The sequence below is a fragment of the Caretta caretta genome, chromosome 6, assembly GCF_965140235.1.
Source record: "Caretta caretta isolate rCarCar2 chromosome 6, rCarCar1.hap1, whole genome shotgun sequence".
Lineage (NCBI taxonomy): Eukaryota > Metazoa > Chordata > Testudines > Cheloniidae > Caretta > Caretta caretta.
In genome coordinates, this window is record NC_134211.1 from 17,403,993 (window position 1) to 17,416,991 (window position 12,999).

Sequence of the window (12,999 nt, forward strand, 5' to 3'; positions counted from 1 at the left end):
GGGGTTACTGCTAAATTGCTTGTATTGCAGAAGCACCTATAGACCCCAGCTGAGATCTGGGCCCCATTGTGCCAGGTGCTGTACACACACATAGTCCCAATGAGACTACAGTCTAAATGGACAAAGGGTGGAAGGGGAAACTGAGGCACAAGACGATGCAGTCACCTGCCCAAGATCACCCAACCGGCCAGTGGCAGAGTTGGGAATAGGACCCAGGTCTCCTGAGTCTAAATCCAGCTCCAGATCTTCTAGACTGCATCCCTGTTATCCCTCCAGTGCAAAATCACAGCCCCCTTCTTCCCCAGATCCCACTGCTGGCTCCCCAGAATCCTGTTCAACCCCACCTCCTTGCGTTCCCACCTTCTATGCACATGCTGCTTTTGCAGCCAGCACAGGGCCCTAGTCCTCAGTGAGGAGCAGCCGGCTGGCGAACTTACGTGCAAGCACAAAAACCATCAGAAAGCTTTGCTCAGACTAATGACAGGGAACCTCCACGTCTTAGCAAAGGCTAACAAGATCTCACTCCAGCTTTAAAAAAAAATCCCTCTTTGGGTGGAGCCAAGCCTGGAAACTTTCAGCTCATCAAGAAGTTACCAGAAAGTTGGGAGCATCTAAAACAGGGGGTTGTCCTGAGAGTCCTGACAGCCCCTTCGCCACAGTGGATGTTCCCAGGCAGTTGTACAGGTGGCAGCGCATTCTTTTGGGATCAGCCAAAAATGGCCAAAATAGCTCTTTCTTCGTCTTCCACCTCATTCTTCACCCCTTTGGCTCCTGTTGTAGTTACACCAGGTCTCTATCAGGTGGCACTAGACTGGATAGATACTGGGAGAGGAAGGCGTTTGAGTTGGGCTAGTTGATGTTTTTCAAATGTTGACATTTCAATGAAAAAAAATGTTTTGGGACAAAATTTCTGACTTTGATGAAAGACGGGAAACAGATACATTGGAACTGTTTGCCTAGTTCTACTTTAGGGTTCAGATAAGATGCCGTTAAACCCTATTGCCCAGCAGCAATGGCAGGAGAGGGAATGGCTCCTCAGCCTCTGAGGCCCGACAAGCGCAATCCTGAATAGTGAGCATTAAGAGTGTCTGTTGGAGTGCAAGGGATGGCCTAGTGGTTAGAGCCCTGGCTTAGCACTCAGGAGAGCTGGGTTCAATTCCCTGCTGTGCCTTAGACTTCCTGGGTGACCCTGGGCAATTCAGATCCTTAAAGGTATTTAGATATTTCAGTGGGAGCTAGGCCCCCTAAGGACCTTTGTGACTCTAGCCCATAGTCTCTTTGCCTCAGGTCCCCACCCCCAAATTGGGGTTAATAGCACAGCCCTATATTGCAGGAGTGTTGTGAGGATAAATACATTAAATGGGTGATGGAGCCGTACAAGCCCCCTTGTTAGAAAGTACCAGGCCAAGCTATGGTTGTGCCCCGCCCCGCTGGTGGCCTCAGCATGTCTTTACATGCTGATGGGGCAAAGGTTCCTTGACCGGAGTGTGCTGAGGCCCAGGGGTTACGTGGCCCAGTTCTGCCACAGGCCAGGGAGCGATGGTAGGGGGGCCACAGCTGGAGAGATGCCTCTGGCAGCGCAGGAGCCCAGTCCCCCCAGCCAGCCTTGTGCTGAACTTCACTCCTCCGGGGTTAGTATCACCGCACGGTTGGTTCTACACCATACTGTCAGGGCCCATGGGCGTGCCAGGGAGAGCAGGCACGAACCCTGCTGGCAGCCTGGGTTACTGTACAGCCAGCCAGCTCTGGATCTTATCACTGTGGGGCCAGGCGGGGCTCAGGCAAGGGAACCTGCGGTGGATTGGTAGCTCAGACTGTCCTGCCCTGCCGGTGGGAGGAGAGACCAGCCAGCGATCAGGCCACCCTGGAATGGGAAGGGATGCTGTCCCTTTTATGTAACCAGGCTGGGCTACACCCCAGCGGGGAGCGTGCTGATAAGAGAGGGGAGCTGAAGCAGATATAGAGATGGGGGAGGGATACAGGCTTCTCTTGCCCAGGCTGGCTGCTGCTGCTGGAGAGAGCAGAGAGGGAGTGAGATGAATGGTGGAGGGGGAGATTGGGCCCTGGCCAGGGGCCAGATTCCACCTGCCTTTGTGTCTTGCAGGCAGCGCTGTGCAGGGAGGGGCCAAGAGCAGAGATTACATTTGCCTCTGTTACAAAGGCCCTTTCTAATCCTGCCCGCCAGGCTCTGATTGTCTCAGCCTATACCAGAGCTAATGGGAAAGCCGGGCCCAGGAGCGATGATGCGAAGGGTTTAATGCCTATTACAAGTGTAATGGAGTCTGTGAAAGTGGTTTTAGCTAAATGCAGCTGGAGCATGGAGAGAGCCATGGCCAGATAGCTCAGCCCCAGGCTGGCTTGCCCTGCACACAGGGAGTGCCTCGCAGGTAAGCGCCTCTTTGTTAGGTCCCGTTGCCTCCCGGAGAGATCAGAGCTGTCCCCCCACGGCACTGGGTCCTCAGCTGGCATAAATCATCAAAGCCCCACTACAGTGAATTCACACCAGCGAGGGAATCTCGGCCATTGTTGCTAAAACACCAGATGCAGCGTGGGCAGAAGCTCGGCAGCAGGGAGTCTCTCTGTGGCTGAGTAGCTGAGTGCCTCACAGTCAGAGTTAGTCTCACAACAACCCTCGGAGGCGTTGTCCCCATTTTCCAGATGGGGCTCAGACACACCGAGTGACTCACCCTGGGGCACAGACAGAGTCTGTGGTAGAGGCAGGACTTGAACCCAACTCCCAACTCCCCCTGCTAGTTATGTCTGTCAGTGCCGCTCCTTGGGCTCATCAGAACTGGGGGGCAGCGGGTCCCCTTCCCTGGCTGCCTGTGTGCAGCTGGTTGATGACTAACAGCCCCAGGTAATTAGACCCCACCCCGAGAGGCTGCCCATCCACATAGAGCAGGGCCATGAATGAAGCCAGCAAAACTCGGTGGATTGTGCAGCGTGCCTGCCATTCTGGGAGTCAAGTCACTGCATCGGGGTTTCTGAGCTTCCCGTGGGATGGGAAGAGTCCTCTGAGCCCTGCCTCCTCCCCTGGCTGCAGATCAGAGGCCGCCTGCTGGATTCAGGCATAGAGGTGAGGGGGAGGCAAAGGTCACTTGCTCGTGGAGCCCCCTTGCAAGCCAAGGGTGGCAGCCCCCGCACTATGGGACGCTCAAGTGGCAGCTGGGAAGGGGCAGCTAGCCCAGCAGGCTTGTCAGAGGAAGGGGAACGTGAACCCCGGTACAAATGGCCCAGGAGTTTAACCCGTTTGGATGCTCTCTGGGGCTAAGTGCTGCTCTCTGCGACCTGCAGGGATCCTGTGGAATCTCTCCTCCAGCGACACCCTAAAGGACCGGCTGGCTCGGGACACCCTGGAACATCTCACCGACCTGATCCTGACCCCGCTCTCCGGCACGGGCAGCGCTGCCATCATCCAGCAGAACGCCTCAGAAGCAGAGATCTTCTACAACTCCACCGGCCTCCTCAGGTACCAGCTCTACCAGCCCCTGGGTATAGAGAGCGTGCCCTGCGCCCTGGCCGCTGAGCCACGGGGGCCGGGGGAGCTCTGGGCCGAGAGTAGTGGAGACTTTCTAGGTTCTGGTATTGGTTCTGGCCCCCAGTGTTATGAACAAGGCCTGCATGCCCCCTGGGCGGGACACTGTATCCCCAGTCCTCACGCTGCAGGGCCCGAACTGGACAGGCAGCAATGCCCAGCCCAGAGTTAGTATTCCACACGGAGGGACGTTACAGGGGGGTTCACACTGCCCTCGGCAGCATCCAGCGTTGGCTACTGATGGAGAGGGAATCCCCCCCTTAGATGGGCACTGGCTCTGGCCTGGCCGAGGAGGGGGTCCCGGCAGAGGCTGGGGGCATGGGTTGGCAGGGGAGATTCCGTCTCTCAGTGCTGGGCCCTGGGTTCCCCCTGCAGGAACCTCAGCTCCGCCAGCCAGCAGACCCGGCAGAAGATGCGCGAATGCCACGGGCTGGTGGACTCCATGATCAATTACATCAACAGCGCTCTGGAGGTGGGGAAGTCAGAGGACAAGGTGAGCCCCCCGCCCCCAGAGGGAGTCTGCAGCTGCCTGTCTGCGCTGGGGGCCCAGCCCCTCGTCTTCACCACCTAGAGCGAACAGCCTAGGCTGGGGTGTGGCTCTCTCACTGTCTCTGCTTCCTCCTGACTTGGAGCAGCTCTTCACCGCGGTACCAACTTCCTTAGCCCCTCCCCACATGCCTGAGGTCTGCCAGGCCCTGCCCCAAAGTGCTTATCTCCCCTGCCCCTGGCAGCACAGCCCAGGCACCAGTCCTGACCTCAGCCAGCCCCCAGCCTCCCCCGTGCGGCCTGGCCAGCCCCGCTTGAGAACAATGGGGTGTTTCCACCCCCAGCCAGCCTGCAGCCTGCCATGGCTCTGCCATAGTGGAGAGCAGGCTGGGCCGGCTGAGTGCCCTGGGGCTGCTCCATGCCGAGTGGCTGGGGGGACCAGGCGTAGTCCCCACAGGCAGCCTAACCCCTAGAGCTGCAGCTGTCAGAGCCCTTTAGTGAGCAGTCGCCAGCCTCCCGGAGCCCTTTGCCAGCCGATTGGCCGTGGGCCATCCAGCTAAACTCCTGCCCCAATGGAGGGGCCGTACAGCCTATGTGCAATGCCCCCAGCTCCCTCCCAGGCCACGGCCCCCTCCCCTGCACACCTCTTCAGGAGGAGGAGGGCAGTGGGCTGGCTCCAGCAGCGTGTAGCCTGTGTCTGAGCCACCCTCCCCTCAGAGTCAGGGCCTCCTGACCCAGACGGGAGGAGCCCCAGCGGCAGGGGGCCTGGAGGGACGTGGGGGTTGGGATGCTGGGAGCGAGGCCAGGGCTGCTGGGGGGACACTCAGGACCCCTTCGTCCCCGAATGCGGAGTGTTTTCATTCGTAAAGTCCGTGCCTCTGTCCGCCTCTCAGGCACAGACTGAGCCGTGCTCCAGCTCTCCACAACGGGGCACTGCGGGGACCACAGTTCCTGGTACGGTTCGGCCCCGCCGCCAAGGGTGTGAGGTTTGGGGACAGTTTCCCAAGCCCGGCAAGGTGGAGAAGGGAATGGGAAACTGATCGCCTCATGCATCTGATCATTGATCACCTTCATGAACCGTCCCAGGGCAGGGCTGTGTCCCTGTTCACTGGGAGCCCCTCAAACCAGGGCACTGAGCCGGGAGAGTGAACTGGCACCCCGATACCAGGGTGATGGGCACATTAGACATGGGCTGGCTGGCTGTGGGCTTTGTTGGTCACGTTGGCACTGTGGGAGCACTAGCCCAGCCCTGATGGGAGGCCCTGTTCCCAGCCTCCCCTTTGGCTGGGCCCAGGCTCTAGTAAGTAGTGCTGGGCGGGACGGTCCAGCCAGAGCCTCTCCCACGTGGGCTCTGAAAGGCGAGCCAGCTGGAGTGAGTGGCCCAGGCTGATCCCGCTTCCCCCGTCCCCAGAGCGTGGAGAACGCTGTGTGCGTGCTGCGGAACCTCTCCTACCGCCTGTACGATGAGATGCCCCCGTCCTCGCTGCAGCGGCTGGAGGGGCACCGGCGGGACGGCACCGCTGGGACGGGGGAGCTGGTGGGCTGCTTCAGCCCCCAGGGCAGGCGAGTGCGAGAGGTGAGAATGGGGCGGGGAACAGGAGGGGACTCGAATAGGACACGGCCAGTGAGCGATGAGCTGGGTCGCTGAAACGAGGGGCGAGCGGATCATTGGTTCAGCGACCCGGCGCCAGGCCGGAAGCCTCCAGTGGGCAGTGGATCAGGGGGTGGGTGACTGATCACCTGGTGCTCTTCCGAGTCTGTGATTGGCGGAGAGCGTGCGCACCGTCCCACCCGCGGGGACATTTAAAAATGGGTTTCCATGAATACTTGTGTGCCTGGCTTTGGAACGCTCCCCTGGTGAGCCCGCGTGGCCAGCTGAGAGACGGGGGTCACAAATCAAGGGATAGAGCCGGGTGCTCATGGGGGCAGGGGTGATAGGGAAGAGAATGGGGGTCAAAGGGATGGGGGGAGACCAAGAGGCCATGGCCCCGTCGCTTTTAAAAGTGCAGCTGGAAGGGTGGTGCTCTCCCACTGGTGGCCGTGAGGGTGAGTGATGGGGGGGAAGGGCAGAGAGGAGTGATTGGGGGTGGGGTTTTGAGGGGAAGATGGGGGGCAGGGCTTTGGGGGAATGAGCAGTGCGAGGTGGGGGCTGGGGTGGGGTAGGGCCTCGGGGGAAGGGGTGGCATGGAGGCAGGGCCATTGTTCTGTGCTGGTGGCCCCTCCACTTTTAGGGCAGCTGCGTTGCTTCTGGGTGGTAGGGATGGGGGGCCATGGGGCTGGGGACGGAGGTGAGAGGGAAGCGGGGCTGCCCCATGTGCGCAGGGCCCCCGTCGGGCTGTGTTTCTCTGTTGACGGGCTGGTCTCTCTCCTCGGCCCCCCAGCACCACATGAACACAGACATGGTGACCTTCACGGAGGTCTCCAAGGACCCCAAAGGGATGGAGTGGCTCTGGAACCCGCAGATCGTGGGCATCTACAACCGGCTGCTGCAGCGGTGCGAGCTGAACAAACACACCACGGAGGCGGCCTCGGGGGCGCTGCAGAACATCACCGCCGGAGACCGGAGGGTGAGATTGGGCCTGGGGACAGCCCAGTCCCATCCCGCCCAGGCTGCGTCCTACCCCTTGGCCATGGTGGGCCACACCTCCCCCAGCCTGGCACAGACTGGAGCCACCACTGCCGAGAGGCCCGGCCTGAATCCGCCTCGGAGGCTGGACTCCGCGGTGGGGTAATGCAGGGAGGCTGGCCGAGCTGTAGGTCTCCAGGGCTTCTGGTCACCTCTGCCCAGCTGCTGAGGGTGAGATGACTGGCCCAGAGGGATCAGGCTGAGCTGAGCCTCTGTACCCGCCCTCCAGGAAGTGATGCCACGTGCCCTGGTCTCATCCCCCCTGTGCCCACCATTACCTTGCAGCTGGCAGCATTCAAGGGCAGGCTGGGAGCAGTTTGCCTCCAGCCCTCCCTACTGCAGCAGAGTTGTCTCCAGGGCAGTGGGGGAGGGTGAAATATGGGTGTGAGGGGGCTAGGGAAGGCAGCGCCAGAGGGATGGAGTGGGCCCCCCACCCTGAGAATGGGGTGGGGAGATGGGGTGGTAGATATGGGAGAGGGAGATATGTGGGCGGGGCGTGGGCGTGGCAGGGATCAGGTGGATGCATGGGGTGGTGGGGATGGGGGGGATACATGGGCTAGAGGTGGAAGGGATGGGGGTAGTGAGGGTGGGATGGGTCGGTATTGAAAAGCCCAGGGTGCAACACCCCTGTAACTCTCCCTTTCTCTATCCCCATCCCCAGTGGGCTGGCGTGCTGAGCAGGGTGGCTTTGGAGCAGGAGCGGATCCTGAACCCCGTGCTGGACCGAGTCCGCACGGCTGACCACCACCAGCTGCGCTCCCTGACGGGGCTGATCCGCAATCTGTCCCGCAACGCGCGCAACAAGGACGAGATGTGTGAGTGCTGGGGGCGGGGGCTGCAGGGAGAGCCCAGGGCTGACAGCGGCCGTCGATGGCAGCAGGGGTTAGATGGGGCAGGAGCCGCCGCTAGCAACAGGCCGCTCTTCTGAGAGACCTTCCCTGCTCCTCTTACTGCCTGTGCCCGTCGTCCCTGGGGCCAGCCAGGCCTAGTTAGTGCTTTCTCACTCCCCTGGGCACCTCAATGCCTTCCGGGCCTAGAGGGGCCCAAACACCCCTAGCAGAGCTCTGCACAGACAGGCCGTCCCTACCTTGGCTGATGGCACGACCCCGCTGCGCATACAGCTGGGCACTGGCAGCCATTTGCTAGGTGCCCAGAGATTGCAGTAATCTACACTGCAAACGAATAAACAGCGCACGGCACACTCCCCTCTAAGCCACTCGTCCACCCCGCAGACGCTCACAGCATTTCCAAGGCCCCAGGTGTTTTAACAGCCTTTCCCAGGCTGAATCCCTACCTGTTTTCTGCCCGCACGTCTAAGCACCTTTTGTGCTATTAAAATACCAAAGGTGGCTCTGTAGGGCTCTCTCGGTCCTCACTCGCTTTTGCACCTCCCTTCAGTTTAGTGCCGCCTGGGAGTTGCGTGGCTGATTCCCTGCTTTAGGCCATTCAGTGAGACCCAGGCAGTCCTGGCCTTTGCTGCACCCCACTAGGCCTCTCTCCCCATTGCGCGTGTTGCTATCCCGTCAGCCAGGTCTGCTGCTGCATGGCCTGGGTGACGCTGTGGTGGCCCCGTCCCCAGTGCTTTGCTCCAGACCGTAGAGCCAGCCCTTGACGCCGATCCGTTTGCCTCGGCAGCGACCAAGGTGGTGAGCCACCTGATTGAGAAGCTCCCCGGGGGCCTCGGCGACAAGGAGCCCCCGACCGACGTCATCGTGAACATCATCGCTGTGCTGAACAACCTGGTGGTGGAGAGCCCCATCGCCGCCCGCGACATCGTCTACTTCGACGGCCTCCGGAAGCTCTTCTACATCAAGAAGAAAAGGGACAGGTAGGAGCTGACGGGAGCCTGCGTGTCTTCCCTGCCAGCCCAGTTAGCCAGCCGTCAGCCCTGCCCCTCCGCTCCTTGGGCACAGGAGCTCAGCTCACGTCAACGTCTGAGAGCCTCTTCTGGCCTGAATTTCCAGATCAGTGTGGTGGGAGACAGGGGACTTCCTGGCCAGTCTGTAGCCCCCACCCCCCTCAGGGCTTGGGCTGGTCCGAGCACCCAGTACACTCTCCGAGAGCGGTCCCAGGACCACTGAGAGGGTCTTCTCACCAGGAATTCCTCCTGTGAATCATCCCAGGTCCTTACCCTAAGGGAGCGCACCTTGGGGGATAATTCTCTCGCCCCAATATGTTTATGGGACACTCGTAGCCACCCAGCTTCATCTTCCCAGGATTTGGCTGGCCGATGTGTCAGTAACTTCTCCAGCCACACCCAGCATGGCAGTCTTGATGAGAGGCCCTCAGGCCTGAGTGCAGCAGTGACCATCTGGTCCTGGTGTACTCCATGGCTTCTCTCTTGCTCTCCCCACACCGCCAAATCCTCACCCTTTGTTCAGAGTGCCTCTCGCATAGCGCCCTCCGTCCCCACATGTGTTTCCTGGGCCTGTGCCAGACAGACACTAACGGGAGAGGAACAAGTAGCGTCATTGTGTCCTCTGTGTGTTTGCCCTAGCTCGGACAGCGAGAAGTCCTCCAGAGCTGCTTCCAGCCTGCTGGCCAACATGTGGCAATACACCAAGCTGCACCGGGACTACAAGATGGTACGTTCCTCCCTGAGCCAGCGCGCTCAGCACTAGCTCGGCTGAGCCTCTGGTTGGGTGGCTCCGCTCTGGGGTGGAGCCAATGCTGTCTTTCGGGTTGGCTTGCACATGGTGGGACTCTCCCTGAAGGCATTGTCTAGACTAGGACAAAAGATGTGTGTCGTTAGCATGCATTAGCAGCCGTAGGATAACCAAGAGAGCTGGTCAAAAACTTTTCATCACAACCGTTTTCCATGGGGAAATGCAGTTTTGTCAAAATCCGCACATTCCATGGGCATGTGCTGAGCTCGGTGGGAAAGCGTCAAAGGGCTTTGTTTCGATAAAGTCAAAGTGTTTCACTTCGACTTTATCGTTTCCATTTCATTTTGATGTATATTCGAATTTCCGTATTATCTGTATGCACTTTAGAGTACATATCATGTTTTCTATGGTTTCAGCACTGTCAAAAATGTCACCGGTTTTGAATCCAAACTTTTCAGAAGTTGTGCTCCATGGACAATGTGGACTTTTCACTCCAGTTTCGAAATTTGTTTTTGTTCCAAATGTCGGGCTTTCCTGCCGAAGGGAAATTCTGTTTTCCTACCTGCCCTAGTAACTCACTGTGCTAAGGCTCTGTGGTGGCAGGCAGGGTGCGTGCATGCTTCGTTCATGGTAGCTCAGTCAAGTTAGCTTAACCCAACTGCAAAGCCCCGTCAAGATGCAGGCTCACCCATCTGAAGCTGGCTGTGTCGGAGCTCAAACTTGACCAGCTCTGTGTGCATTAAAGGCACTGAGCTCTGTCTAGACGTGTTAGCTAACATGACCCCATTGAATCCTAGTCGAGGCAAGGCCTTGTGTGGACTGGGGACCCTCCTTTCAGTCTTGTTTGAGCAGTGAGGAAGAGGCAGCCAGAGCCCAGGCACGTTACAGGGAATAAGTCACACCCAGAAAGACACACGTACGAATGGCCTGGGGTCCAGCAGATGGTGGAGGTGGGCGGGAAGAGGCTGGTGTTCAAGGGCCATCACTTTAAGAACTGGGAGTTCAGTCAGCCTGGAGGGGGGTGTAACAGGGTCTCGCCAAACCTGGCTGTGGTTTCCCCACTCCAGTGTAAGCTGGGAGACCAACTCACTAGCCAGTGCATCAATGAACCTCCCACCACGGTCACTACTTCATTGGCTTTTCCCGGGGCTGCATTGTGCAGACACAGTTCAGCTTCAATCACAACCGGAAAACCCAGGCCCTGCTGCCTGCCCTGGGCCCTGCAGGGCTGCTTCTGCTGCTGCCCACCCAGCAAGGCTCCCCAGCCAACCCTTGCCCCTAGCAGAATGGCAAGGTCTCCTCCAGAAGCGTTCCCATGGCTCTCCCCCTTGAGTGAGCTGCTGGTTGGCCTGTTATCTCACCGGCTGGGAGGGGCAGCTGGTTAGTGACAGGTGGGGGCTAAGCCCCATTCTCCCCCACACCCCTTAAAAGACCACCCCACCCTGGGACAGGAGGACGTTGGGAAGGCAGTGGGGAGCTGTGGCCACCATTGGTCTTCAGTTCTCTGCCTCCTTCTGAGTCAGGGTGTGGCCAGAGGGAGACTGACATACACACCCAGCATCCACAAGGATTTCTTTAACCCTCGGCTTGCCGAGAACTTTGGGGCTGGCTCAGGGAGTGACATCCCAGGTGACTGGGGGCTTCTTCTTCCATCCAAGCAGTGAGCACAGTCAGCAGATAGGACCTCAGCACAGCACTCCCTAAACTTCCTGGGCTCAGCATGAAACCTGGGGTGAATTCCCCAGGGGGTAGCCTCTTCCTTGCTTGCCCCAATTCCTGATTGAGACTCTGGAGGGGGTGTTCCCCAGGACATGGCACAGGGACAGCGGAGGGAGCTCCAGGTCACCTAAGTGAGGTTCAACTGTGAGCCACAGCTCCCACTGCAGCCCATGGAAACTATGGGTCCCCTCATCGCCTGCTCCATCTTGATCTGAGGTGCTAAGATGAAGCTTGGTGGGCTGGGGCCTGTCACCTCTTGCAGGAGACTCCTTGGTACTCAAGGTGAGGCCATCTGCTCCGTTTTATGCAAACTAGAGGTGCCCTTGGGATCCTGGGGAGATGCTGATGCAGCCCTGGGTTGGGCAGAGTTTGGGTGCCCCAGGGATTGACGCACCAGTTGGCTGAGGGGGATGCCTAGGAAATTCGGAAGCAGCCTGTTAATGGGAAATATGCAGGGTCCTCATTCTTCTCAGACTGTCCCTCACTGCCTCACCACTCCTGGTCCTGGCTTCACTACAGCGGTGTCCTCTCTCGTCTTTGATTTCCTTGGCTTTTTTAGCTCTGCTCAGAAATGAGAGGACAGTCTAATGAGCTGTTGGCGATGGCCGTTCAACCCCCACCAGGGAAAAATGGCCTTGGGGGGACCAAGGAAGGGGACAACATGTCCTATCGGTTCTCAGTCTGGTTACATCCCTACCTTGGTGTGATCCGCTTACGGGCTGCACGACCCCAGGGGGCCCAGGAAGGAGAGAGGTTTTCTATGGCCCATATTTTTAAGTGATGAGTGATTTGGGAGGCCCAACCTGAGACCCCTTCACAGGGGCCTGACTTTCAGAGGGTGGGTCTCACTCACTTTAGAGAACACAGGCCTGCATGTGTGACTTGCCCCCTTGGGCTGCGGTGCTGGGGCTCCTCAGCAGAAATCTCTCTCCTTAGGACCGCTCTGTTTGTGTCTTGCAGAAGGGCTACCGGAAGGAGGATTTCCTAGCTCTGTAGGACGAACATCCCCGAGCGGCAGAGACGGGACTGACCAGCCCTAGCTCTCCCGATGAAAATTGTCCTCACAGCAGTACAGACTGTGGCTCTGCCCCAGGAATCCCCCCTTGCTGCAGCTCCCATTCTCCTCCATCTAGACCAGTAGCAGCTTGGCTGGCCGGCCTCATTTTTGCATTCATTACAGCTTCTTCTTCAAGCATATTGGGAGCCTCTCCTCCCCTGGTGACATCGGCGCAGCCTTCGCTCCAGCAGCACTGCTCTGGGTATGCCCCAAGGAGCAGACAAAGGACTCCGCTTGGCAGGCCATTGGTCCTGCTTAGAGCAGGGGGTTGGACTAGATGGCCTCCTGAGGTCCCTTCCAACCCCGAGATTCTAGGATTCTATGGCACAGGAGTCCTGCCAGCACCTGTAAGGACACGAAGGGAGCTTTGCAAGGTCTTCTTGGACCTCTGGATTACTCCTAACGCAGTATGTCTCTATGATTATTATTCCCCGCGCACACCCACCTCCCCATGGACTTGTATTTTTTAAATTAAGGAGGATCTCAGCTCTGTCCTGGGGTCTGTGGGATTTAAAGGGGAAGGTGTTTACACAGTGAGACAATGGTGTCAGGAGCCCCTGGCTTCCTGGGGCTAGTGGGGCCATACTTGTTTAGTTGTGATGGGTTTCTGGGGCTTGTATCATGCTCACAATGTATTAGGAAGCGGGGGGGGGGGGGGGGGGGGGGGCGGGGCATGGTTATGTTGTGGGCTTGTGGACCTGGGTTGAACGGAATATGGCAAAACAAACACAGGTCCGAGCTTTCAGAGCTACCCAGGAGCGTTATTCACCTGACTTCTTTAGCGCTAGTTTCCCTTCACACCAGGGGCCCAACTGCAGCCAGACCCTCATCCCAGCGACGCTTCCCCTCTGGTGCCTGTCAGAGGGTGAGCTGGCCGGCCCTATGCCAGTCAGAGGGCAGCCCCCTCCCTAAAGCCGCTTCTGGGGGCGGGAGCGGTCGTTCTCAGCGCAGCGACACTTCTTCCACTCCC

The 12,999-nt window shown here is 58.8% G+C and overlaps 1 protein-coding gene across 1 annotated transcript in view; it reads left to right on the forward strand.

The window, feature by feature from the left end:
• The window catches only part of PKP3 (plakophilin 3), a 35,185-nt gene extending 22,510 nt beyond the window's left edge, over positions 1-12,675 (forward strand). The window contains exons 6-13 of the mRNA XM_048855270.2: positions 3,295-3,469; positions 3,911-4,028; positions 5,433-5,597; positions 6,403-6,588; positions 7,309-7,462; positions 8,283-8,475; positions 9,145-9,232; positions 11,933-12,675. Coding sequence (XP_048711227.1) covers positions 3,295-3,469; positions 3,911-4,028; positions 5,433-5,597; positions 6,403-6,588; positions 7,309-7,462; positions 8,283-8,475; positions 9,145-9,232; positions 11,933-11,968 — 1,115 coding nt within the window. The 3' untranslated portion in view covers positions 11,969-12,675. The remainder of the gene's footprint in view (positions 1-3,294; positions 3,470-3,910; positions 4,029-5,432; positions 5,598-6,402; positions 6,589-7,308; positions 7,463-8,282; positions 8,476-9,144; positions 9,233-11,932) is intronic.
• The last annotated feature ends 324 nt before the right edge of the window (positions 12,676-12,999 follow it).